The sequence below is a fragment of the Pinus tabuliformis genome, chromosome J, assembly GCF_031772625.1.
Source record: "Pinus tabuliformis cultivar Carrire ecotype Pingquan chromosome J, CPIR1, whole genome shotgun sequence".
NCBI lineage: Eukaryota > Viridiplantae > Streptophyta > Pinopsida > Pinales > Pinaceae > Pinus > Pinus tabuliformis.
The window spans coordinates 891,441,760-891,469,030 of record NC_142295.1 but is presented as its reverse complement, the minus strand read 5'-3'; the positions used below and the strand labels follow the sequence as shown (position 1 = coordinate 891,469,030).

Sequence of the window (27,271 nt, the reverse complement as noted above, 5' to 3'; positions counted from 1 at the left end):
AGAGAAAATGCTCAAGAAGATGTTCAGATGACGATGGAGCAGGATTTGCCGGAGTCGCAAGAACCAATGAATCTGGTGGCTGAGGAGACAGAGAAGGGACCAGCGGATGAAAGCGAACAATCTAAGGAGACGGCGGTGGAAAATGCCAAAGAACCGGAAGATGTGGAAGGGTTCGTCGAGGAAGTAGCTAAAGAACCAGAAGCCGTGGAAGGGTTCGTAGAGGAAAAAAATGCAAATCAAGCCCAAATCGACGAATCGGAGAAGGGTAAGAGCTCAGGGACTCCTACTTCCTCTTTTATTTCTCATGAGCATCCTTATGTAAAATATAATATTGCTTCCTCATCATATAAAGAGCAAGAAAATAATAATGTTGAAAATTTGGATCACTTAATGTTAAATCCGGATGTGGAAACATTAGCTGAAACCTTACCGCTACTGGACATAAATTGTGAAGAAAAATGGCCTCCTCTCTCTCTCCCTGTGACCCGGCCTCCCTGCCCCTACAACCTGAGATCTTTGGGTGGGAATCAAGAGACTCAGGGGTCTTTAGGCGGTCTGGGAATGATACATTCACAGAACAAATCCAAAAACAAACGAGGACGGAAATCTGATCTGTCCAAGGCGAAACTAAAAGCAAAGATAGATGTTGCAGACGGTAAACAATATTCCATCACGTGGGTTCTTAGAGCAGCTCATCCCCCTGAGGGTGTTATCAAATGATTCTGACATCCTGGAATTGCAGAGGTTTGGCCAGCAAACCTAAAAAACTGGCCTTGAAAGAATGGATATCCAACTCTAAAGCAGATGTTATTTTTCTGCAAGAAACTCTGGGGAAGGCTTATGAGATTGAATCTATGCTAAAGTCCCTTCTGCCTGGGTGGGCATTCAGTGCTATGGATGTCTTTGGACATTCGGGGGGCATTGCAATTGGGTACAAAGAAGGGAGGGTAAAATTCCTCAATAACTGGGGGATGAAGAATGTTATGGGAATGGAGTTAATATCCCCAGACTTTACTTTTCCCATCACCATAGTAAATATCTATGGGCCATGCCAAGGCAGGGAATCCTTCTGGGATGAATTGATGTCAAAATCTGTTATGAAAGCACCAATGATGATAATGGGAGGTGATTTAAATTTTACTATGGGCAGAGCGGAAGCTTGGGGACCATCGGCGAGAGAAGATCCTCTTACAGATTTTTTCCATAATCTCATCACAGAGAATAATTTTATAGACCCTTCCCCGATCAAGATAAAGCCTACTTGGAGGAATCGAAGGATAGGAGAAGACAGGATTGCCAAAAGATTAGATCGGTTCTTGCTATCGGACTCTTTATCCACCAATGCTCCTTTGATCAGACAGTGGGTTGAGGAAATAGGGAATTCGGATCATTTCCCGATTTTCTTAGATATATCTATTCTTCCTCACAAACCCCCAGCCCCTTACAAATTTAATCCTGCTTGGTTCCATGATCCAACTTTCAGCAACCTGTTTAAAGAAACTTGGATTCACCCTGATCACAATGCAGGCGAGGAGAAAAGCTTTTTGTTCATAGAAAATTTAAAAAGATTGAAATCAGCTACAATTTCCTGGGCAAAGGACAGAAAACTGAAACAAAATGAGGAGTTGATCAGTATAAGGGAGGAGCTGAAACAGATGGAGGACTTGGATTCAGATGGATACTCATCACAAGACTCTAAGGATAGAATTCTTCTCTTGGAGAAGCAGCAAAACAAAATTCTTTTGGAAAGGGAAGAAGAATGGAGAATTAAGAGCAGGGAAATTTGGCTAAAATCTGGGGATGAGAACACTAGATTCTTCCATAATTTTGCAAAAGGAAGGAAATCAATAAATACTATATGGCACCTTAAAGATGAAGAAGGGAGAGATGTCAGGTCCTTTCCAGAGCTTTCTGGTTTAGGGAAAAGACATTTTCAAAACATTTTTGCAGATCAGGGAGAGGCTACTATTGCAGAAGTCTTTAAAACAGTGCAATGTTTTCCTAGATTCATTGAGGAAGACGAAGGTGAAGATCTTACAATTCCGGTCACTAAGGAGGAGATTGAAGCAGCTATGAAGCTTATGGGCAAAGACAAAAGTCCAGGCCCTGATGGTTGGACAATAGAATTGTTTCTCCATTTTTTTGAACAAATTGGAGCCGAGATAACTGAAGTAGTTGAAGAGTCTAGGCTGAAAGGAGAAGTCTATAGACCATTTAACTCAACATTTATTGCTCTCATTCCAAAGAAGGATGAGCCAGAAAGTTTTGAAGACTTCAGACCAATTTCATTGTGTAACTGCATTTACAAGATTATTTCAAAGGTTATTGCTCTCAGATTAGCACCAATCTTGTCAAGAAACATCTCAATGGAACAATTTGGGTTCTTGGATGGCAGACAAATCCATGAAGCCATAGGTGTCGCACAGGAGGTAATCCATAGTGTCAAGCTGAAGAAAAAGAAGGGAGCTGTTATCAAAATTGACCTCTCCAAAGCATATGATAGGATCAGCTGGCTCTATCTACGAATGCTTCTAACTCATGTGGGTTTCAGCTATCCTTTTGTCAGCTGGATCATGGGGTGCATTTCAAATGTCAGCTTTGCAGTTTTGATCAATGAAGCTGCCTCTTCTTTCTTTAATAGCCAGAGAGGCCTCAGACAAGGGTGTCCTTTGTCCCCTCTCCTATTCCTCCTTGTGGCTGAAGGGCTTAGTAGACTGATACATAAAGCCAGAAGGGAGGATAAGGTAAAAGGTGTTGAGGTAGCAATCAATTTCTACATCACCCACCTTCTTTTCATTGATGATATATTGATTTTCACTATTGGTAATTACAGCGAATTAAAGGAGATAAAATGTATTTTTGATCTTTTTCTAAAAGCTACTGGAATGCAGATAAATTCTGGGAAATCACAAGTTTGTTTGGCAGATATTGACAGAAGGGAAAGAAATCAAATGTCTGATCTTTTTCCTTTCCCTAGCCAACCTCTGGATGTTCCTTTCAAATATCTGGGTTTTTGGTTAAAGCCAGATGCTTACAGAAAAGAAGACTGGAACTGGCTCATAGCAAAAATTGAAGCCAAAATATCTCATTGGAGTTATAGATGGTTGTCCAGAGCTGGTAGGTTGACACTTATTAAATCAGTCTTGTTAGCCATCCCAGTTTACTGGGCTGCCCTAACTTGGATTCCTAAAGGTGTAATGGAGAAAATCAGAAGAATATGTTGCAGATTTTTATGGGCTGGCTCAAAGGAATCCTCGGGTTTACCATGGGTGGCATGGGACAAAGTGGCCAGACCAAAAGAGTGGGGAGGTTGGGGGATTAAAAGACTCCCTGAGTTCAACACCTCGTTAGCAGCAAAGTCAGGTTGGCGACTTATAACTATAGAAAACCTGTGGACGAGGGTGGTAAAAAGGAAGTATATAGATCCAATGCCTTTGGAAGATTGGATTCGGAGTCAGAATAAGAAGGCAAAAAACTCTTCAGTTATTTGGAAGGCCACGGTGGATGCTTTCTCAGTGATCGAGCAAGGGTTAGCATGGAAAGTGGGAGATGGCAGACAGATCAGGATTGGAAGAGACCCTTGGGTTGGGTGTAATGAAGCTTTTGCTTTATCACCAGGGCTTCTTCGACATCTTGATTCTAAAGGTATTACATCAATAAATCAGGTGGAAAGAGTTGGACAGTCCACTATCTGGGGACAGGCTTGGAAGGACGATGAAGAGTTAGGGTTAAATGCTAGATGGAAGAATGAATGGGCAGGTTTCATCAAAGAACTAAAACGATCCAATGTCAGGATAAAACAGGAACCTGACCGTTTAATGTGGGCTCACAGCAAAACTGGGGGGTATTCACCAAAAGAGGGATACTTTTTTCTATTAGGAAAGATAGGATGGGGAGCCCCGGATTGGTGGGCCAAAGATATATGGAAACTCAAAAGCCCTGCCAAATCCAAGCTCTTTCTATGGTGTATTCTAAGAAGGAAGGCTCCAACTTGGGAAACACTACAATCTAGGTTTTTAGCTGGTCCAGGGCGATATCCCTTGTGCAAATCTGATGAGGAAACCACAGATCACCTTTTCACCACCTGCTCTTACTCAAGGAAGATATGGGAGGAGGTCACTGGTTTTCTCAAGGTAAATGCACAGTGGGGACATGATCCGCTGGGAGATGCTTGGAGGAAATGGTGGCAAACTTATTCGGAAGGGAATATGAGGAACCTGCCTATTATCTTCTGTTGGGGCGTGTGGCTTGCTAGAAATAAGAGTTTGTTCCAAGATCAAAACACACCGACTTCTGTTATTGCTACTAATATCACAGCCATTTATTCTGCTCTGCCTCCTCCTGAGGAAAAAAAAAAATCCAGAACCAAACAAAATAATATCATTATACAGGAGGATATCCCTTGTGGTTTCTTTGATGGGGCCTCACAAAACAATAGGGCTGGTGCAGGCTTGTTCATACATTTCAATTCTGAACATTCTCTAAGAGCTTCGGTTGGGTTGGGTGCTGGAACAAATAATTATGCAGAACTTTCTTCCTTACGATTCCTATTATGCTGGCTACATCACAAAAACATCAACTCTATTCAGATATTTGGGGATTCTCTTAATGTTATAAATTGGATCAATGGTTTAGCTGCTTGTCAAAATCAAATTTTGATGACAATTGTTGAAGAAATTTTATTCCTGAAGACATTCTTTTACAGGTTCTCACTTTGCCATATCTACAGGGAAAGGAATGAAGAAGCAGATCAGCTATCTAAGGCTGGTCTACAACAGGATCCGGGCAGCTGGGAGATAGAAGAGATTCGTCAGGGGTAGTCTTACAGATCAGATCAGCCCCCATATGATCAGCCATAGTGATCTCAGTATATAACTTCATTTTTGTCGGCACCATTCACAGCTTATCTTTCCACTGTTACATTTTTTGTATATATTTTTCCTTAGTAGTATACTCTTTCGGCAAGTAGATCACAGTTTACAGTCTTCTTATTATAATTTTTGTTACATTACAAAACATTGGAGGTCATACCTTTTTTGACTGTAAGGGGTTGTTTTTCCTTCTCTGAAGGAGACCCCGGGTTTCACATGATACTTTGCTTTTTGGATATTAATCATCCTCCCGGGAGGAAGACTACTACAGGTTTTCAATACAGCAGAAAAGCTCCCTTATGGTTGAGCAGTGAATGAACACATGAGCCCAGCATGGCTTTAGAACAAATGTATGAAAACTTTTTATAAGATCATAATAAAAAGTTTTGCTTTTTTCCCCGGAAAAAAAAAATCTTGTTGTGAATGTTTCTTTTTCTTTATTTGTTGGATGCATAATTATTTAATTATAGCTTTAGAAAATATCCATCATCGATATTCTTGAGGCTTCTATCACCTTCTATAAGAAATGATCCATCTTGGGCAATTGATTATTGTCCTTAGTGAGCATCTATTCAAATTCCTAAAATCCATGCATAACCTTTGTCCCATATTATCCTCCTAAGAGAAATAAAAAAAAAATTGATTTAAATTTTTTCGTTCCTTTTTATTTTATTTTATTTTGATATATATATTATTTTTTGACTTTGACATAAATATCTCTCTCTCTCTCTCTCTATGTGTGTGTGTGTGTGTGTGTATTAACATAGTGAGAATTTGAAATCAGCGTTATATGGAGCTGTAGGTCCCAGCAAAAAAGGAAGATAAATGTTGTGCAACTTGAGAGCACGATGTTGTTCATGTCATTGGGCCTTCCTCATATGAGAAACTCGAAATCACGAAGAGCACAATGGTTATGGGGATGAGTGCTCCTGTAAACGTTTTGGCAAAATTTCCGCCATTTTTCGATCAAAGGTGGGGATCACATGAGACATCACATGGCAATGGGACCACTTACCACCATGGGTGCCACCATCAGTGGCAAGTGAAATTCATTGACGTCTACAACAAGTGAATGTGTTTCTACAGCAGGAGAGCGAGATTGTTAGACGGTACCATTTTCCATATCACTCTTCCACCTCATCTGACACCTCATCCCACATCTCCACATCACACCTCCACATCATCAATGCAACATCATGTCATACATCTGTCACTTCTCCATTTAATTCTGTTTTTCACCTATTTTTCCCCCATTTACACATAAAACCCATTTTTACGCTCACAGTCATTCATCTGTTATTTATTCTAGAAAGTAACAAATTACACCAGCGCACCAGTTTAAGGACCAACTTCAATGAAGAGTTTCAAGGTATTTATCCATTGTACACGCTTCCTCAATTATTCCAAAATGTCGAAAAAAACCGCTATGGTTAGTTCTGCAGCCCACATTCCACTCATGGAAACAAAAGGGACTTTTTTATCTAGTCTTTACCCTAAACCTTATGGAGATGCATCAAAATGCTATATCCGGTCAATTCCTGTCACCTTTGTACTATATAGTTGTAAAACCTGGATTATTGTCTACGATTGTTCCTCAAACACATTCTTTCCCAGAATTCATTACCTGGTCGACTTCTTCACTTTATCCTCAAAAATGATTTGTGATAAATTCACTAGGGGAAAACAGCTTCCAAGTATTTGCCTTATTAATTCATCAAGCCATAGATTTTCCACAGTCTAAGAATTATACTTCATTTTCTTGAAGAAACCCTGGTAGCTAGTTTCCAAAATTTGTCTAGAGAGGATTATGCCAAGTTGTCCTTCCATATTATTCCTCCTAGACACATTTTTTCTCTAGAGCCAACTTTGTTTCTTCTAAGATAGTTTTGTTGAAGATGTTAAACCAATTTTATAGGTAATTTCCAGGGTTTTGGGGAAATAAAATAGCTTTATTTTTTACCAGGTCTTCATAGGAATGTTCAATTTGATTATGCAACCTGATGTAATTCTTGATATACCAATTTTTTGGGAGGGCTCTTATAATTCTCAATTTTCAAACTTCAGTATCACTTGTTGTTTCAGATTCTCATCTCTGTTGTTATACCTATTCCTCTATGTCCATGTAGAGAAATTCATGCATTTAGGCTTGAACATTATGGATCCCCATAAAAGAAATTAGACAGTAATAAATTGGACTAAAATTATGCAAAGTCATCCTAACTATTAGGATGAGAGGTGGGTTACCCTCATGTTGGGATCATTAGGGTAATCTTCTCCAATGGGAGACCTATGAAACATTATTAGTTGAGGGAAAAAGAAATATTTACTCCTCCCATGAAAAAACAATAATACTTAAAGGCTCCAACATTGCAAATTATTTACAAATGGATTTCTAGTTATTGCGGTTGGTGAAAGCACTCTTCATAGAGAAACCGACCTAGAGTAGTTACAAATTTCAGGATGGCTCATGTCAGATTTATCAAATTCCCAAGATTATATTTTTCAATATGGAATAAATTCAGAGCATTGACATCACCAAATGAAGCAACTGAACATGGACCTTGTACAAGCGAGTCTGCACAGGGATCACAAGTCTTCGAGTGAAAATTAGCCACATGTTTCATTTAATGAGATGTTTTAAAAATACAGTTTATTTTGTAATCGTAAGATTTAAAGTTTGAGACCTCATAACGACCAAATAGGGTTTAGAGTAATTTCAAAAAGTAGTTTAAGAAGTTTATGGCAGTTAACAATTTTTATAACTATCATCTTTGTAATGTTCCTACAAAAAGACATTAAGGAACCATTTTTGGGGTTTTGAATTTTGACTTCAGAGAGAAAAAATCCTATGTAATGTGTTTATCTTTTCTTAGATATTAAATAAAGCTTCCCGGATGATTCCAAGCCGTCTTTTAGATATGAGATGTGTTCTTGCTATTGTAATTCATTAATTGTTTATTCTTCTTTTGGAAAAGTGTAATGAAGTTGTTGGTTATTTTTTATAATATAGATTTGTTTAATTCATAGTACTTGTAAATTTTAATCAAATAAACTTAAAACTATGCTCCATTTTTCCATACATTCATTTTCTAAGTCTATCATGTGTTCTTCTAAGGTTTATAATAAAATATTATGTAGTTGCAACCTTCTGTTCTAAACCTTCCACTATTTCTTTCTATCACCCTACTACAACTTTTAAGTCATTTTCATAGTCAATGAGGCCATATTGAAAGATGTCTTTATTCCAAGAAGTTTCATCTGCATTACCTATGCATCTTATATTTGAATAATCATAATGGGACAACAAATAGTATTTACTACCTTTTTGTACAAATTTTCTAGGCACTGACCTCCTCTGAGCTAGAGGTTGTCTCTAGGGAAACAACATCTTTTTGTGTCATTTCCAAGGAGTGAAGAACGAAGTTATTTTTCCCTGGTTTTGTGTTTTAAAACCTGTTTCTTTGTTTTGTCAGCAAAGAAAGTGTGTTAGATGAATCTTCTCACAAAGTGACAATAAAAATAGTATTCCTCTCTCCTTGAAGGCCCCACACGAGGTTAGATATTTCATAGAGAAATAACCCAACTCTATCTGACCCTAAAAAGTTGGTTTCATGAATGGTTTGGAAAGAGAAATCTTCAAAAACCCAAAGTCCCACTTTGTCTACTCTTGGTTCCACTTCTTTATCTCAAGATACCAGAGTTTCTCACCCTGAGGAAGTCACAAGAAATTTGAAGTTTTCTAAAAGGGGTTCCATTCCTACTCAGTTTGTTGTTTCCTAAGACTACTCTTGAAGAAAGATATTTTGAATCTATTTCTTTTTATTTTCCAATAATCTCGGAAGTTGAAGAAATTAAAACTGTTTATTTTTTAGCCTCATACCAAACTGTTCCTATAGTTTCTAATCCAGTTCCCATATTTGTGGTCCCACCTCCTCCCCTCCAAAATCAAAATACGACGATTCCAGGGTTCCTTTTAAATCAATATTCTCCTATAAATCTTCCCCAACATATGAATGTCATGCCTGCAGATTATCTGAAGTTGTTGTCAAGATTCATAGGAGAATATTAAGTCACAACTAGAAAACACATAGCAACTTTTTGTTATTTTGCATAAAACCCTAATGTGGAGTATCTATATGAAGTAATGAGATTATTTTTACAATCATTGGATGAAGAAGAAATAAAATGGTTCAATAACCTTGTAACCAATTCAATCAATACCTGAGAGGAATTGGAAAATACTTTTATGCAAAGATAGGGAGATAAGAAATACCATGGGTATAGCTTGAGATAATTCAATGCAATTAAGAAGAAACTGAATGAAGAAGAGGTTGAATTTATCAAAATATTTAACAAACTCTATAGCAGTATACCATTAGAGATAAAACACCCTATTGTTGGTGCAAAGATAGTTTTTGCAAGAGAATTTGAGTCAGACTTTGGTTTCACACTAAGGGAAAGATGGTCTCCTACTTTATATTAGATTTAGACTCATGTATTGGATATTGAGGCAAATCTGTCTACAACAGGGAAAATAAAATAGAAATATAAAATAGTGGAAAAAAAGAAAGAGAAGGAAGAAGCAGGATCCTATAATAAGCCCAAAGGGTCATATGAACAAAAGTTGGATGAGATGACAAAGGTCATAAGAAATTTGTCTAATAAATTAGTGAATATGGGGCTTGATAATGAAAATTCTCCTAGGAAAATTCAATAGGGGTAGCATAGAAACTTCAATCCTCAATTTAGGAGACCACCACTGAAAATTATGCATAGAAAAAAAAAGACCAAGACCAGGTACAACCTCCTTTATATATTGAATATGAACTTGAAGAAGGAAGGGAGGAAGCTCTTAAATTTCAAGAAAATGAATACTCAACTCTATTAAAGGAAGAGGGTGAGGAGGTATATGATGATGATTTGGGTCCTAAGTCACAAATTGCATTGGGCGAGGAAGATATTGAAAAATATTGTAGAAAATTTATAGATTTGATGTAGGCAGAATTACACAAGAAATATGATCTTAGATGTAGAAAGACATCAACGACACAGGATCAAGTTGATGAATAACGAAAATAACCTACCCAACAACCTGTTCAAAGGGCCGAGGAAAAGGGAAAGGAACCTCTTAGAACAATTCCATTTCAGTTAGGAGAAACTTCTAAGAGTCAACAAAGTAAATTGAATAAGGAGAAATAGGTTGAACAACCTATCGTGAGCCAGCAAAACATTCATAAGGAGAAACTAGTAGAAGAGAAGAAAGCTAAAGCAACAAAGGAGGTTCATTCTTTCATTAGTTAGAAAGAGTTGGAGAAGGTTAAAATACCCATCCCATTGACTTAGTTAGTGAGGTAATCTGCTTACAAGAAGTAGATTTCAAATTTTATTAATTTGTCTCAAACAAATGATGCATCAGACAATCAACTTGTAGGAGGAGAGGCCAATGGTTATGCTTGGACCACATGTAGAGGAGCATGATTCGTCTAATCCTTTTTATATTTCTCCTCTAATGCATACTTTTTTCTTCATAATTATATGTTGGACTCTAGGGCTTCTCACAATTTAATGCACCTCTCGGTGATGAAGCAAATAAATATTCAAATTACAAAACTATACAAGTATCTATATTATTATGACTCTAAGAGTTTCAAGTGTGTAAGGATCATTAAATACCTTGTGGCTTCTCTGGATCAGATTCGAGTTAGAAGTATTGTGATGGATATAGTATTTGTAGGCATCCCAACTCGATTTGGAATGTTACATTCTAAATAAGTAGGACCTAAGCTAGGAGGAGTATTCAAGATGGATTTCACTTATGAAATCATTCCAGTCTTTAGTGGAGAATAAAGAAGACTATATAGGGAGTCGAGGTTTGTGAAAATAATTACTCAGGATGGTTCCAACAATTATCCTATTTATAGTTAGGAGAAAGTTTTATTGTTTTATGTTGTAATTACATAAAGAAATTGTTGACGATATGTAGATGAGGGTTCCTACAACAATTTAGAACAAAGAAGCAGTAAAAAAACGAATTTGGAAGTTGTACTTTGATGGAGCATACTCAAAGGAAGGGAATGGTAGAGGGGTTCTTCTTCTTTCCCAAAAAGGTAAAATTATTCCCCTTTCCTAAAATTTGGAGTTTGACTCTACAAATAATATAACGGAGTGTGAGGCTCTGATTCTTAGTCGACAAGTTGCCAAGAATATGAAGATAGAATGCATTTTCGTCTTTGGACATTTGGAATTAGTTGTGAAATAAATCAGAGGGAAGTGGCAAACAAATTACCCAAGGCTTAGAGCTTATTAGAATGAACTTTGGGATCTGGTGGACAACTTCTTTTCAACTTTTAACATTGATTTCTTTCCAAGGGAAGGAAACAAATGGGCTGATTCACTTGTAGTGGCAGCCATCACTTTTAGACCTACACAGAATCCAAAGTTGAGGTATGTAGTTGAAATTCAAAATATACCTTCTCTACCATATAATGTAAAATATTGGAAGAAATTAAAAGATGAGGAACAAATAAAAATATTTGTTGAAGTGGTAGGAGAGTTTTCTAACTCAGAGATTGATCAAGAAGAGGAAGTTGAAAATGCTACAGACTAAGGAGTTGATTGTGAATTACCTTGCAAAGATTCCATGGTTGGCCAAAAGATTGTTAAATTGAAAGGTAGTGTGATTCCCAAAGGTTTGGTACCTGTGGAGAAATCATTGGATGTAAATGATGTTCTAGTAAATGTCAGCAAGAAGAGATGGGAGGATTATGTTGAAGACTGTAATATTGAAACTGGACAACATCCCAAACTTGTGAAGTTGGAAAATGGTATTTCTATTAAATATTATAAGCACAGGTATGTAGATTTGTTCAAAAAATATTCTGATGTGTTTTCATGGTCTTATGAAGACCTTAAAACGTACGATAAGGATACAATTTAGGATAAGATGCCTTTGAAACTAGGGGTCAAACCATACAAACAAAAGTTAAGACAAATCAATCCTTTTTTGTTGCCATCAATAGAAAAGGAAGTGAAGAAATCATTGGAGGAAAAGATAATTGTCCCTTTAAGATATTCAAAGTAGGTGGTTAATTTAGTTCATGTAAGGAAAAAGAATGAAAATATTAGATTGTGTATTTACTTCTAAAATCTGAATAGAGCATCACTAAAGGACAATTACCCTCCTCCAATAATGGATCATATTTTGCAGAAAGTGACGGGATCTTCAAGGTTGTCCATGATTGATGGATTTTCAGCATACAATCAAATAACAGTGCATCAAGATGATCAATAGAAAACAAATTTCACGACTCCATGGGGAACCTTTATGTATGCAAAAATTCCATTTGGGTTAATGAATGTTGGTTGTACCTTTCAAAGCGCTATGGATATATCAACCTTTGTGGGAGAAATGAACAAATTCATGGTCATATATCTACATGATATTACCGTGTTTTCAAAATCTAATGATGATCACTTGAAACACCTTCAATAGAATTTTGAGAAGTGTAGAAAATATGGATTATCACTAAACCCAAAGAAGTCTCATTTTCTCTAAGAGAAAGGAAATTAAGAAAAGTCTTTTGGTAGAAATCGCATAAGAGAATTTTTTTGCCAACGCTTTAGGGAGGCCCTAGTAATTGAAAAAAGACCTAATAATTTGAATAGAGATGATGGTTGGATTATTAGTAGAAGTTGGGCCCCTGTCCTATTCTCCTAGTTTTTTACGTTTCTTTTTTCGATTTGTTTTGTTTGTTTATTTATCTATGTAGGTATTGGTGTCATTTTTATATTATTTGTTGTTGACTTATTCTTCATTAGAGTTTATATTATTGATCCTTCGTGTTTTCTTATGTATTTTATCATCCTATTCGTTCTTAACTCCTTTTAGTATTTTTGTTTTTTGTTTAATGGGCCTCAACCCCATATTTTATTGTTGACCCTATATATCTATCTATATCTATATATATATATATATATATATATATATATATATATATATATATATATATATATATATATATATATATATATATATATATATATATATATATATATATATATATATATATCTTTTGACTTGTGTATATTTTTGTTTTATTTTATTTATTTTCCATTAATTATTTTTATTTTAGTTTATTTTATTTCCATTCATTGTTTATATTTATTAAATGATTATCTCCATTATGGTCTTCATTCCATTTTATAATTTTTTACTTCCCTTCTTGTTTGAGTTTGACTTTGATTTTTTGATTCTCAATTTTTTTTCTTGATTATTTCCTAGTAATAGAATTTTTTTAATAATATTTGATTTTAATAAATTAATTTAAATATTATTTTTCAAAAACTAGCCATTTAATATAATCGTTACTTAATAATATTTGTTTTTAATATATTAATAAATTAATATCATAATTTAAATATTATTGTTCAAATATAGTCGTTACTTGAAATTATGGTCTCTACATTGCTCTCTATTTAAGCCTTTTCCATGGTCTGCCTCTTCATCTGGTCTTGGTGATGAACCACACTTATTGGTTTGAAATGCATCAGACAAAATTTTCTCTTATGTGATTTCTACCGAAAGGCTTTTCTTAATTCATGATGGATTACAGAAGCCTGAATACAAAAGGGAAATTGTTAGGGAATATTGTGTCAAAATATGGAGTCAGAATTGACCCAAAGTGAGTGGAAGTAATTAGTAATATACCTATACCCATAAAAAAAAAGAAATTCAAGTTTTCTTGGGAAGAATAATTTTTCTGATGAGATTCATCGGCAATTATGAAAAAATTGTTAAATAGATCATCGATATGTTAAAAAAGGATGCAAAGGTTAAATGGACACCAACATCCAGGGAGTCTTTTACAAGATTTAAAAGGGATTTTGGAGAAGCTCCAATTTTGGTAGGTCCTAATTAACAAAAACCCTTCCAATTTTTTTCTTCTGCCTCAACTTCTACTATTCTAGTTATTCTCTTGCAAAGGAATCATGATAATAAGGAGTAGCCAATAGAATTTTTCAGTGGGATATTGAGAGATGTTGAATTAAAGTATAATATTTTGGACAAACTTGCTTATGCTCTGGTCAACGCCTTGAAAGATTTCAAAACATATATTTTGCAGTCCTAGATTACTGCATATGATCCAAACTTAGATGTTAGGGATGTGTTGACACAAGGTCACAATGAAGGAAGAAGGGGAAATGGATAGCTAAAATTCAAGGCTATGATATGGACATCAAGCCAACAAAATTAATAAAGGGGCAAGGATTGGCTAAGATTTTAACAAAGGGGGATTACTAGGCAATGGGAATTAACTTTCTAGTAGAAATTCTTGAATCGAAGTTAGTTGGCGAAGAAGGTGAGAATGATGAACAAGATAATAAAATTGTATACAAATATATGTTCTCTGATTGTTATAATAAAATTGTTCATTATTTATTGTTTCTTATATTTCCAACAACCCCATAGAGAGAAAAATATAAATATTTGAGATTGAAGACACAAAATTATGTGATAGTGATTGGTCAATTATATTAGAAAGTTCTTGTTGGTGATTTACTACTTTTCCTAAGAGAAGGGGAAACAATTAAAATATTCAATGCATATAATTGATGTGCTTGTGGAGGCCATTACATTTTGAAGGTGATAGCACACAAAATCTTGAAAGATGGTTTCTATTTACCAACTTTATTTTTTTATGTTTACAGGTTGGTTAGATGTTGTAAAAAGTGTCAATTTTTGCTTAAAAGAAAAAATTGGCACCACTGCTATTAATTCCTGTAAGAGTCGTGGTGAAAATCCATGTAATATATATATATATATAGATATAGATATAGATATAGATATAGATATAGATATAGATATAGATATAGATATATATATATATATATATATATATATATATATATATATATATATATATATATATATATATATATATATATATATATATATATATATATATATATATATATATATATATATATATATATATATATATATATAAGGCCATGGTGATGGGACACGTATTCCAACTTGAATGGTGGGCATGACATCCTAGTGGGTGTTCATTTGGTTGTTTATGGCTAAGGAAATTGGCAAAGGAAATGGCTAAGGCATTAAAGAGGGAAAAAGGTATTTTGGCACATTTAATTATGAAAATAATGGAAATTAGGAGAAAAGGAAGGTCACAGGTCACAGGTCACAGGTTGCACATGAGGAGGAAAATGAAGAAAATAGAGGCCTCATTAATAAAAAGGCTTTTGAGGATCATTGGGCTAGGACTTCATCAGTTCAGTGTTGGATCTCTCTCATTATTCTCTCTCTCTCTCTCTCTCTCTCTCTCTCTCTCATACTCTTGGAGACTTAGAGTTTTCTTGGAGTACTCTCGGAGGGTGTGAAATATTTTGATTCTTGGAGAAAGAAGGAAGAGGAAGAGAAGGAAAGCACAAGACAAAATCGAGATTGGCAAGTACATTAGATTTTCCTGCAAGTAGCAACTTGCATGTATGTTTCCTTTGCTAATTCTGGCATGCATGGCGTGCACATGTGAGGATTGACAGTGGATTGCCTAGCCTTTCCATTTCCTGGATATCCATGGTGATTGTGGGTTTACTCTTATTTTCTTCTTTTGGTTGGTTCTCATGTTTCCTTACTTTGGGTTGAGTTACTAGTCTTGGAAGCCCTAGTTGGACAAACGCTGTGGAAGCCTTGTAACAACGTGGTTGAGTTACTAGTCTTAGAAGCCCTGTTTGGACAAACGCTCTGGAAGCCATGTATAAGATGTGGGTTGAGTTACTAGTCCTGGAAGCCTTGGTTGGACAAAAACTTTGTAAGCCCTAGAAGGCTTGGATGGACACCAATCTGGTGATGGTTTTTTGATTTCCGGTCGTGAGGTGGAATCACTATTGGATGGATTGAGGTGGATGGCCTATGGAAGAGATAGATGAGTTTTGATTGATGTGTTCTATGATATCCCACATTCATGCTTGGAATATGGCATGGGGGTGAATGGATGAAGAAAGATTTTGCCCAGCCATTCTACGATCGGGTGGAACATTGAAGTCCCATCCCAGGTTTGAATTTTGCATCAGTAATGAAAGGCTATTTCTCCATGTATTTCTATGAGTATTACGATGGATTATATGTGTTGTATATGGATGTGATTTCATTATTATTTCTGTTCCTACTATGTTGGTTATGTATGTATTTTATGACAACAATTATCTATGGATCTCATCATGTTATTACTTGTTATTAAATGAAAAATGTATCTATGAGCTAATGGATGGAATGGCAGTTAAAGTGATAAGGAAATAATGCTTCATGGTGAATCTCAGATAAGTATGATACCCCTCTGCTCAGATCTGTTATTTACAACTGTAGGTTGCATATTTACTAAGTGTTTAAAAAAATGTCTGTCATGGTTAAGCTTGGTTAGGTCAAGCCCTTTGATCAAGTTTTGTGTTAGAGGCTTTTCCTAGGTGTCATTTAATGTCCTGGAGAGTTCATCAAGCCCTAGACATTGGTTTGGAGGCTAGGCCTAAAAGAGTGGCTTAAATCCTGTAGATTCTGGCATAGAACTAGCTAAGAGAGACTGTAATCTCTCCGTTGCAGGCACTATGGGAGTGACTATACGTTTACAGTCGCATGCATGCCTTGTCATGTGAGCGACTTTGGGTCCAATTCATTGAAATGCTAGGTTAACTTAGGGGTTGGGCACCTAGAGTGGTGTATCAGCTCTTGGGGGCCTTGAAGCACCTAAGGTAGGTATATAAGGTCTTGTTTTGTCAATTCCACTTCCTTAAGGTCACATCGGAGGTCGAATCCAATCATAGTAGCTTCTCATTAGATGTTTACCCTGGCTAGCCAGTTTCTTAGGTAGATGTGGGAGGAGAGTGTTACAAAGTGGTATTAGAGCATGGTTGCACTCTCCTTGGGCTATATGTTGATCATGAGTTCATGTTGGTTACATATGTGTTCCTTACGCATGTATTCCATGTGCTTGTTGCATTTGCATGGTGTTGATCATGGTTGTAGTGATGTCGCCATGTGAAGGTTGAAGGTGCTGTCATGGAGTATGTCTTCATGTTTTTATGGTTGATTATGCACTGTTATGCACATCGGTGTTCACATGTTATCAAATGCACATGATATGGTTGTTTTTGTCATGCATGAGTCCTTGGTTTCTGTAGTTGATATGTTCATGCATTGATGGGTGGACTCTAGCTAGAATAATGTGTGTATGGTTTGGTACTCATTTGTTATATGTCTATATGTAGTTGTTATGTATGTATGGTCTTGGTTATAGTTTGAATAGTAGGTCAAACAAGCATTGTGAATTCATTGTATCCACTTAGGTCACCATGGTGATATTGGTATGTTATGATGCTAATAGGTTGAATGAGGTAAAGTAGGAGATGCAGCTCATCAAAGTGAAGTTGTAGCATTGGACCTCGAGGCAAGAGCATGTCGTCATATAGATTTGTATGTTGGGCATGCAAGTATGTAGAATAAGGATTGTTATATGCATTAGGGTGATATACATTAGGTTATGTATGTGTCTTTTGATATTATGGTTACATTCATGATATATGTTAGTTGATTAGTATATTCATATGCACATGTGTCAGATAGTCAAGAATGATAGTAACATGTGGTTGTAAGAAATTGGTATTGTTGGTTAGGTTAGATAACTTGACGATTATGTTATATGATATGTTGTTGATGAGTATGTTATAGGTTAAATTGTTGTTTCTATATGACATTGAGATCTTGATGTTGCGATTTCGATTGGTCATATACATGCTGGTTATGTTCATTGCATTGAATATCTTGATGTTATATGTATTGTGTTAACTTGGTTTGACCTATGCATATGGTTATGGTTGCGCTATTGAGGTATGAGCCAACATATTTGTGATATGGTGTTGTAGTAATCTAGCTTTTATTCATGAACGACAAATGATTATGATCTTATGACGTGAACATGTTAGTTAGTTAGTGTTATGTATATCGTGATATTATTTATGTTTGAGTTGACATGTTGTAAAGTTATATCTTGCTAACTAGATTGATTTTGTAGACAAGATAGCCTCCCTTGAGGTACACTAAGGTATGAGTTTTCTTATGTAATATGCTTGGTGCTTCATTCTTGACTATGTCGTCTATTGTTGTTGCGTTTTTGGTGTCTATTATGTCATCTAGTTGATTTATTTAACATGGTATGTTTGCAAGTTGGTTAAATGTTTGATGAATTGCATAATATGAGTATGTGTTTATAAGGTTTCTTGCTGAAATGATCTTGTTTTAAGAGGAATGTACTAACATATATGTGTTGAGACAATTGATATGTACTTGAGTATAGTAGGTGACAGTTGTAGAATTGTGTCTAAGGATTATGAGTTGACTAAGAATTATGACATAATTGTTAGTCTTGGTAAAAGTTGATCTCAAACTGATAGATATGATTTCCTTGATATTTGGCACATGTGGTTGACATGTGTGAACAGTTGTAGGGTAACATGTTAGGTATTAGTGTGACAAGATAACACTTGATGTGTTTATATAACTAACAGTTGGGTGAGGTGACAGTACATAGTAAGCCTTGGTTGCAACAAGGTAAAAAGGTAAAAGAAAGGAATTAGGCAAGAACTCCTTTGGTTATGAATCTAGGCTTCTGTGATCCATATCAAATTTTTGAAGATTCTTCGGCGAAAATCACATAGAGATACTTTTGTTGACATGTTTCGAACCAAGTAGTGTGGTTCATCATTAGGACAAGTTGAATGAGTAGATCTCGCTTTTCACATTAAATAGACAAGGCAGAATATCCAATGACCCAATTTTACTAGACAAGGTAACGACTAAAAAGACAACAGCTAGATTTGACCAGAAAACGGCTAATTTGACTATGATAAGGGGTAAATTTTTATTTATTTAAATAAGTTAATACGGTTATAAATGTAAGAGGACCATTATTGTTGGAAATAATACTGAGAGGGGGGGGGGGGGGTGAATCAGTATTATCAGATCAATAAAACTTTTTCAATGCTCAGAAACATATACGCTACTTCCGTTAAGTGAACTCGCGTGTACACGCTACTGTGCCTAATGAAACTCGCGTATATCCAGAAATCTTATAATTCAGTTAGGTTAATCTTCAGTAAATGCATCAGAACATTATTAAGCATATTAACAGTAAACAGGTGCAGTATAACAGAACAGAACATCACACAAGAGCCACACACATGAACACCATGATATAAGGTGGAAACCCAATGTGGGTGAAAACCACCTGCTGCAATTCGTTTCTTTCTTCTTTAATGAGAAACTTCTTTTACAATGTATTGGTGCAGTCCTTTACCAGTACGCAGGCTACAACCTGCAGAGGGCTACAACCCTCTCTCGTTTTCCAACTACTTCTGGAAGGGAGCTACAACCCCCTCAGCTCTTGTACTAGCTGATCCATTTACTAGTACGTAGGTGCTGACCCTACAACCTTCAGGGACCACGTTTCATCAATTTTCAGACTGGATCCAAGAGTACAAAACAAACATTACCACAATACAATCATCAACTTATACTTGCATCATAATTCATTAAACAACCCAATACTGAATCACTGAAACCCTGTCATCAAGTACACAGAACCAAAACCAGAGCCCAGAACTCTGCAACAACCACTAGAATCAGCAGCAACCTGAAATATCAAACCTTATCATGCATACGCTACTTCACTGTACCAAAACCGCATGTATACGCGCTTTCACCAAAGGAAACCCGCGTGCAGATCTAGAAATAGATTCTTATGCCTTTGCTGTCAGATCCGACCCTTGCCAAACGTCCCGAACAGATAACCAGCAATACCAGATCCTCTCACTGTGTCAAACACACAATGCATATCTCTTTGCCTAGTGATCTTCTCCTTATATAGCCTTAGGCCTTGTTCAATACCAAGAGCCAAAACCATAGAAACACAATACCATCAACCTCGAAACTAGGGATCAACACGTCCGTCGAGACATTATGGTCCAAAACCATAGGTACAACTTCCAAGGTCTAACTGCCATGGACCAAAGGTACTTTTCACATGTATGCGCTTTTACTGAAGCCAACCTGCGTGTACACGCTGATTCTCCTTGCTGAACCTGCGTATATCTCTTTCTTGTCCTGCTGTACTGAGATCTGTCCTCTGATTAAGTTGCCATCACCTGTACCAACCTCAGAGCACCTGTACCAACCTCTGAGTGAGTTGCCATCAAGGACAACACTTGAAACATAATGCCAACAATCTCCCCCTTTGGACTTGATGGAAACCAACACTCCAAGATCTGTCCTCTGATTAAGTTTCCATCACCTGTACCAACCTTTGAGCACCTGTACCAACCTCTGAGTGAGTTGCCATCAAGGACAACACTTGAAACATAATGCCAACAATCTCCCCCTTTGGACTTGATGGCAACCACCACTCCAAGTCAATCTCCCCCTTTGACATCAAGGGCAAAGGGCGTACCAAGATATTCTCTTCTTTGGTATACCTTCTACTATCCATACTGCTGTCCATACTCCTCCTGAGTACATGCTGAAGATTCTGATTTGGCTCCCCCTTTGTATATGCCAAAGTGTACCAATCTATCCATGCTCCCCCTGAGCAGATGCAGGATCTAAGACCAGCCATTCAAATCTGTACCATAAGCATCAACCTGAAATACTATTCCTTTGATCAAACAACAAGATGTATCATTTAGTTTCATCAGCAATCCATAATGCCAACAATGAATTATTTGAAGTATATGCTCCCCCTGAGTGTGAGCCAACCATGACTGAACCATTTCCTGAGTCTGTTCTGCTGCCCCCTGAGCCTGAGCCAACCATGACTGAACCTGGGTTTGTTCTGCTGCCCTTTCTCCATATACGCGACTTTGCAGCCTGTAACTCGCGTATATACGCGACTTGTCTTCATTATATCAGCGTATGCAGGATGGAATACTGAATTTCATCACTTTCAGATTCCCCTGTGTCTGTTATGTCAGCTGACTGAGTTATGCCACACCTTTCTGTCTCTGTCTTCTTCAATTCCTGCAACTGTGATGATGTATGGTCCTCTTGTCTTGAATTTTGAAATCTGCTCCTGCATTCCCTTGCTTTATGCCCATAGTTGTTGCATGTATAACACCTTACATTTTTCATGTTCCTTCTATCACAATCAATTTCTTTGTGTCCATATGCATTGCAGGCAAAGCAATACCCTCTGAAATACCTGGGATGCGATGATCTTTCTTGAACCATTCTACTTCTACATCTGGCTGCAACATGTCCAAGATTATGACATACATAACATTCAACATTATTCAGTGGAGGAAATAATCGTCTATCACGTCCATAGTTAGGAGTAAAGGATCTTCCTTGAGGAATTTCTTTCCTTGGTTGTTCCTTGAGCATTTCAGATTTCTCATTAGAGTTTCTTGCCTCACCTTGTGAACTAGATTCACCTTCAACATATTCATGAAAACCAAGACCAGTCTTGATAGCAGGAGATCTTTGACTATTAAGAATATCATCCAAGACTTTAGAACTATCTTGAAATCGTAAAAGCTTATCCTTTTCTTCTAGTTTACCTTTCAAGATATTTACCTCAACTTGATGTTGTTCTTCCTTTTTCAGATACTGCTTCCTTAGGTCTTCTTCAACTTTTCTCCCTTCTTCCACTTGTCGCTTTAGTTTGATCACTTCATGTTCTTGATCTTCAAGATCTTCTTTTAGAGAGAGGATCTTTGATTCAAGTCTCTGAATAGTTGTGCTCTGATCTTTTGCTATATCCTGCAATTTCTCCCTTACCCTGGTTTCTGTCTCCAATTGTTCTCTTAATTTGGCAACTTCTTTAGTTTATGCATTCTTCTTTTCATGTGCCATGAAACTTTTAATATCTTCACTATTATTGGATGAAGCATTCTTCTCTTCATGTGCCATGAGACTTCTAATATCTTCACTATCATTGAATGAACTTTTAATATGGGTATAATAGCTTCTGCCATCTTCTTCAGATATCTTGCCTTTGTTATGAGGGCATCTAGCAGCATAGTGACCAACTCTACCACATAGAAAACATTTGAAAGGTAGCTTACCTTTGAACCGTCCAGTTCCCCGTTCAAGATTCTTGACAAAATTTACCTCATCTTCTTCCTTTGACACTTCGAATGCGGCCTCTGGTGGTACCTCTTGTCGCATTTCAAAAGCAGTTAAGATCCCGTGAAGCTGTGACATGGTGATTTTCTGCACATTCTCCTTTTCTTCTATGGCAGATACTTTAGAATCAAATTTAGCAGACAGAGATCTCAAAACCTTTTCAACTAAGACAATTTCCTCAAATTATTCACCCAGATCCCTCATACAATTCACAATCTCATCCATACGCAGGAAATAATTAGCTATGCTTTCATTACTACGCATCTTAAGAGTTTCATACCGGATTCTGAGAGTTTGAAGCTTTGCTCTTTTTACCTGATCATCTCCTTCGTAGCTTGTAACGATTTTGTCCCATATTTCTTTAGCTGATTTGAAATGCATGATCTTCATAAATTCTGATTGAGTCAAACTACTCAATAGGACAGTAACAGCTTTGGCATTGAGCTCATATTTCTTTTTCTCTGCTGGATCTGTAGGGGTTGCTGATGGAAATTTGTATCCTCCTTCTACGATTCCCCAAACTTCTGCTCCAAGTGATTGTAGATATGCAGTGGTCCTTATCTTCCAGTGAGTAAAATTGTTCCCGTCAAAGACTGGTGGTTTGATGTGTGCCTCTCTTTCTTGATTAGCCATTCTGATGGATCTTTTCCTTCAAGCGATCAAGCTTCCTCTGAAGGACCTGCTCTGATACCAATTGTTGGAAATAATACTGAGAGGGGGGGGGGGGGGGGGTGAATCAGTATTATCAGATCAATAAAACTTTTTCAATGCTCAGAAACATATACGCTACTTCTGTTAAGTGAACTCGCGTGTACACGCTACTGTGTCTAATGAAACTCACGTATATCCAGAAATCTTATAATTCAGTTAGGTTAATCTTCAGTAAATGCATCAGAACATTATTAAGCATATTAACAGTAAACAGGTGCAGTATAACAGAACAGAACATCACACAAGAGCCACACACATGAACACCGTGATATAAGGTGGAAACCCAATGTGGGTGAAAACCACCTGCTGCAATTCGTCTCTTTCTTCTTTAATGAGAAACTTCTTTTACAATGTACTGGTGCAGTCCTTTACCAGTACGCAGGCTACAACCTGCAGAGGGCTACAACCCTCTCTCGTTTTCCAACTACTTCTGGAAGGGAGCTACAACCCCCTCAGCTCTTGTACTAGCTGATCCATTTACTAGTACGTAGGTGCTGACCCTACAACCTTCAGGGACCACGTTTCATCAATTTTCAGACTGGATCCAAGAGTACAAAACAAACATTACCACAATACAATCATCAACTTATACTTGCATCATAATTCATTAAACAACCCAATACTGAATCACTGAAACCCTGTCATCAAGTACACAGAACCAAAACCAGAGCCCAGAACTCTGCAACAACCACCAGAATCAGCAGCAACCTGAAATATCAAACCTTATCATGCATACGCTACTTCACTGTACCAAAACCGCGTGTATACACGCTTTCACCAAAGGAAACCCGCGTGCAGATCTAGAAATAGATTCTTATGCCTTCGTTGTCAAATCCGACCCTTGCCAAACGTCCCGAACAGATAACCAGCAATACCAGATCCTCTCACTGCGTCAGACACACAATGCATATCTCTTTGCCTAGTGATCTTCTCCTTATATAGCCTTAGGCCTTGTTCAATACCAAGAGCCAAAACCATAGAAACACAATACCATCAACCTCGAAACTAGGGATCAACACGTCCGTCGAGACATTATGGTCCAAAACCATAGGCACAACTTCCAAGGTCTAACTGCCACGGACCAAAGGTACTTTTCACATGTACGCGCTTTTACTGAAGCCAACCTGCGTGTACACGCTGATTCTCCTTGCTGAACCTGCGTATATCTCTTTCTTGTCCTGCTGTACTGAGATCTGTCCTCTGATTAAGTTGCCATCACCTGTACCAACCTCTGAGCACCTGTACCAACCTCTGAGTGAGTTGCCATCAAGGACAACACTTGAAACATAATGGCAACAATTATAAATATATATTAGAATTAATATATTATCATAAATTAAATTATTTTCAAAATTAGTAAAAACAAAGTGAACCATACATATATATTAAAATAAATTAACTTAAATTACTTAGAAAAAGTAAAACAAAAAAACACATTAATTTAAAATTGTCAGATAAAGTTCTTATATAAGTATTAGTTAGTTATAAAAATAGAGTAATAGTTAATTATATTTTTATTAAAAAAGGAGTTAAAATAAAATTAATTTTATATCTATAGTCAAAGAGTTTTTATAATTATAGGCGTTAGAAAAATATAAGAAATTAATAGTATATTAGTATTAAATAGATTAATTTTAAATTCATTTCATAAATCAATTATAAAATAAATTACGTTTAAATTAATCATCAAAGAGTTTGTTTGTTTGTTATTTTTTTTTTAAAGAAAGATTTTAAATTTATTTATTTTTTATTTTTTTAATACAATTAATTTTATATTAGTAGTCAAAGATTTTAAATAAAAGCAAGAAATAAAAATATTAATATTAGAAATTAATTAATAGTCTATCTAAATGGTATATTAATTAATTATAAAATAGATTGATTCTAATTTAATTCTATCAATTAATTATAAAATAAATCAAGTTTAAGAGTGAATAAATACTAGAGAATTCAAAAAAATTTAACATATTAAAAATTAATTAAAAGCTTATTGAAGGGAGGGGAAGAAAAGGAAGAGAACGACTAGGAGGAGAGGGTTGGGACCCAACAACTCGTTATCTTCCAGCCATCCTCTCTATTGAGATTGTTCGGCCTTTTTTCAATCTCAAGGGCTTCCCTAAACTTCCGATGATGGAATTGTGACACTGTAGCAATCACACTAGCTTCCTCGATGCATACATGATGATTGGTTTTCTCCACATGCGATGCGTTATGAAACCAACTCAAGAAAAGATAGAAAATATAGATCAACGCCTTAGAATTCAGCCTCTTCGAGGGGGCAACCTCCTTTACATTACATAAATGAACAATTCTTGGATGATTCAAATGACAAAACCTCCTTTCTATATATAGGAGTCTAAGGAGTCACAATATAACCCAACCGACCTAACAATAATAATATAAAGCCACAAGAATAACAATAGAGGGATTCTATGGGGCACAGTAATAACAATATGGGGATAATAGGGGCACAACAATATTAATAAGGGATGCAACTACAATAGTAATGGGGTAGTTACTAGTATTATAGGGACCCAACATGCCCCTCTCCTTCAAAAAAAGTGTTTTCCTCAACACTTCAGCAGTTCTGGATGCTTCTGTATAAAATTATCATCCTCCCATGTGGAATCTTCAGCGGATAAGTTCTTCCACTTGATAAGATACTCCGAAATTGATCGATTTTGTAGCTGTCGAGTTCTTGTTTCTGTGACTGCTTCCGGTTCCAATATAATTTTTCCTTCCTCGTCAAGTTCTGACAATATTGTTTGAACTGGGAGCTTGTCGCCTATAACCTTCTTTAACATGAAACATGGAAAACTAGGTGCAATCAAGAAGCTGCAGGATGCTCCAATTTGTATGCCATAGTACCAATCTTTTGCAACACCTTGTACGGACCATAATAATTTGGTGATAATTTATTATCCTTCTTAGCTTGCTTGAGGGACATTTGCCTATATGGTTGTAGCCATAGGAATACCCAATCACCTACATCAAAACTTCTTTCGCTGTGATGTTGATCTGCTTGTTGTTTCATTCTATTATGTGCCAGCAGGAGGTTATCCTTTAAGAGTTGGAGGACTTGTTGTTGATGTTCGATGTGATGTTCCACTACTTGAACCTTAGAATTTTCTCTTAAATATGATGTGATGGATGGTGGCTGATATCCATAAAGTGCCATAAATGGGGTCATTTTTGTTGCTGTATGGAAGGAAGTGTTATACCACCATTCAGCCAGAGGCAACCATTTGACCCATTGTGTTTGTTTATCAGATACAAAGCAATGAAGACATCCTTCCAAACATTTGTTTACTATCTCAGTTTGCCCATCAGATTGAGGATTATAAGATGAGATATGAGCTCACTGATTACCAAGACAAGAAAATAATTCTGTCCAAAAATTTGCAGTGAAAATGGCATCTCTGTCACTTACAATAATCTTTGGGTTTCCGTGTAGCTTTTGAATTGTTTCCATAAATGCAGTAGAAATCGTACTAGCATTAAATGGATGTGATAATGCACAAAAGTGTGCATACTTTGTAAGTCTATCAACTACCACCATGATGACACTCTTTCCCTCAGACATGGGTAAACCTGTGATAAAATCCATTCAAACCTCCTCCCAACGTTGGCTTGGAATGGATAAAGGTTGTAATAGACCCGGTGTCTTAATTGTTTCAACTTTATTTTGTTGACAAACCAAACATTCCGCCACAAACTTTTGAATATCCGATTTAAGGCCATCCCAAAAAAATTCTTTCTTAACCATGTGGTAAGTTTTTAAAAATACTAAGTGCCCTCCTAAGGGAAAAGTGTGCAATTCCATAAGAATATTTTGTTTAGTTGGGAATTCTTACAGAGGTATAAGCGATCTTTGTACCATAAAGAATTATTTTTCTAGCTAAATGTGTCAGACATACTGGAATCTTGTTGTAACTTTCGAATAAGTGCCCACACTTCTTCGTCATTCTTCCATTCCTCCCTTGCTTCGTTTATCCAATCTGGTTGGATAATAGAAATGGCACACAACAATGCTTCCACATCCTCATACTTTCTTGAGAGTGCATCTGCCACCACATTTTTGTTCCCTTTTTTGTAGATTATTTCAAAGTCATAACCCAACATCTTTGTGACCCAATTTTGTTGCTCTTCAGAGGATAATCTTTGTTCTAAAAAGTGTTTAAGAATATCATGATCCGTTTTTACCTTGAAGTGTCTTCCCATTAGGTAGGGTCACCATTTCTTAAGTGCATGGAGTATTGCCAACATTTCCTTCTCATAAATAGCTTTGTGTAAAAACTTTCCCTTGATTGGACGACTTTCAAAAGCAACGGGTCTTTCATCTTGCATTAAAACAGCACCAATTCCATTTCCTGAAGCATCACATTCCACAATAAAGGTTGTTGTGAAGTCCGATGTAGCTAAGATCGGTGCTTGGCACATTGCCTCTTTAAGATGTTCAAATGCCTTTGTTGCTTCTCGAGTCCATGAAAATGCATCTTTC

The 27,271-nt window shown here is 36.4% G+C and overlaps 1 protein-coding gene across 1 annotated transcript; it reads left to right on the top strand.

Annotated features, from left to right (window-relative positions):
* The first annotated feature begins 716 nt into the window (after window positions 1-716).
* On the top strand, window positions 717-4,820 carry LOC149229544 (uncharacterized). The gene is made up of 3 exons (XM_089381058.1): window positions 717-2,321; window positions 2,892-3,117; window positions 3,355-4,820. Exons 1-3 carry the CDS (start codon window positions 717-719, stop codon window positions 4,818-4,820), a joined length of 3,297 nt encoding a protein of 1,098 aa, XP_089237184.1.
* Window positions 4,821-27,271: the final 22,451 nt, after the last annotated feature.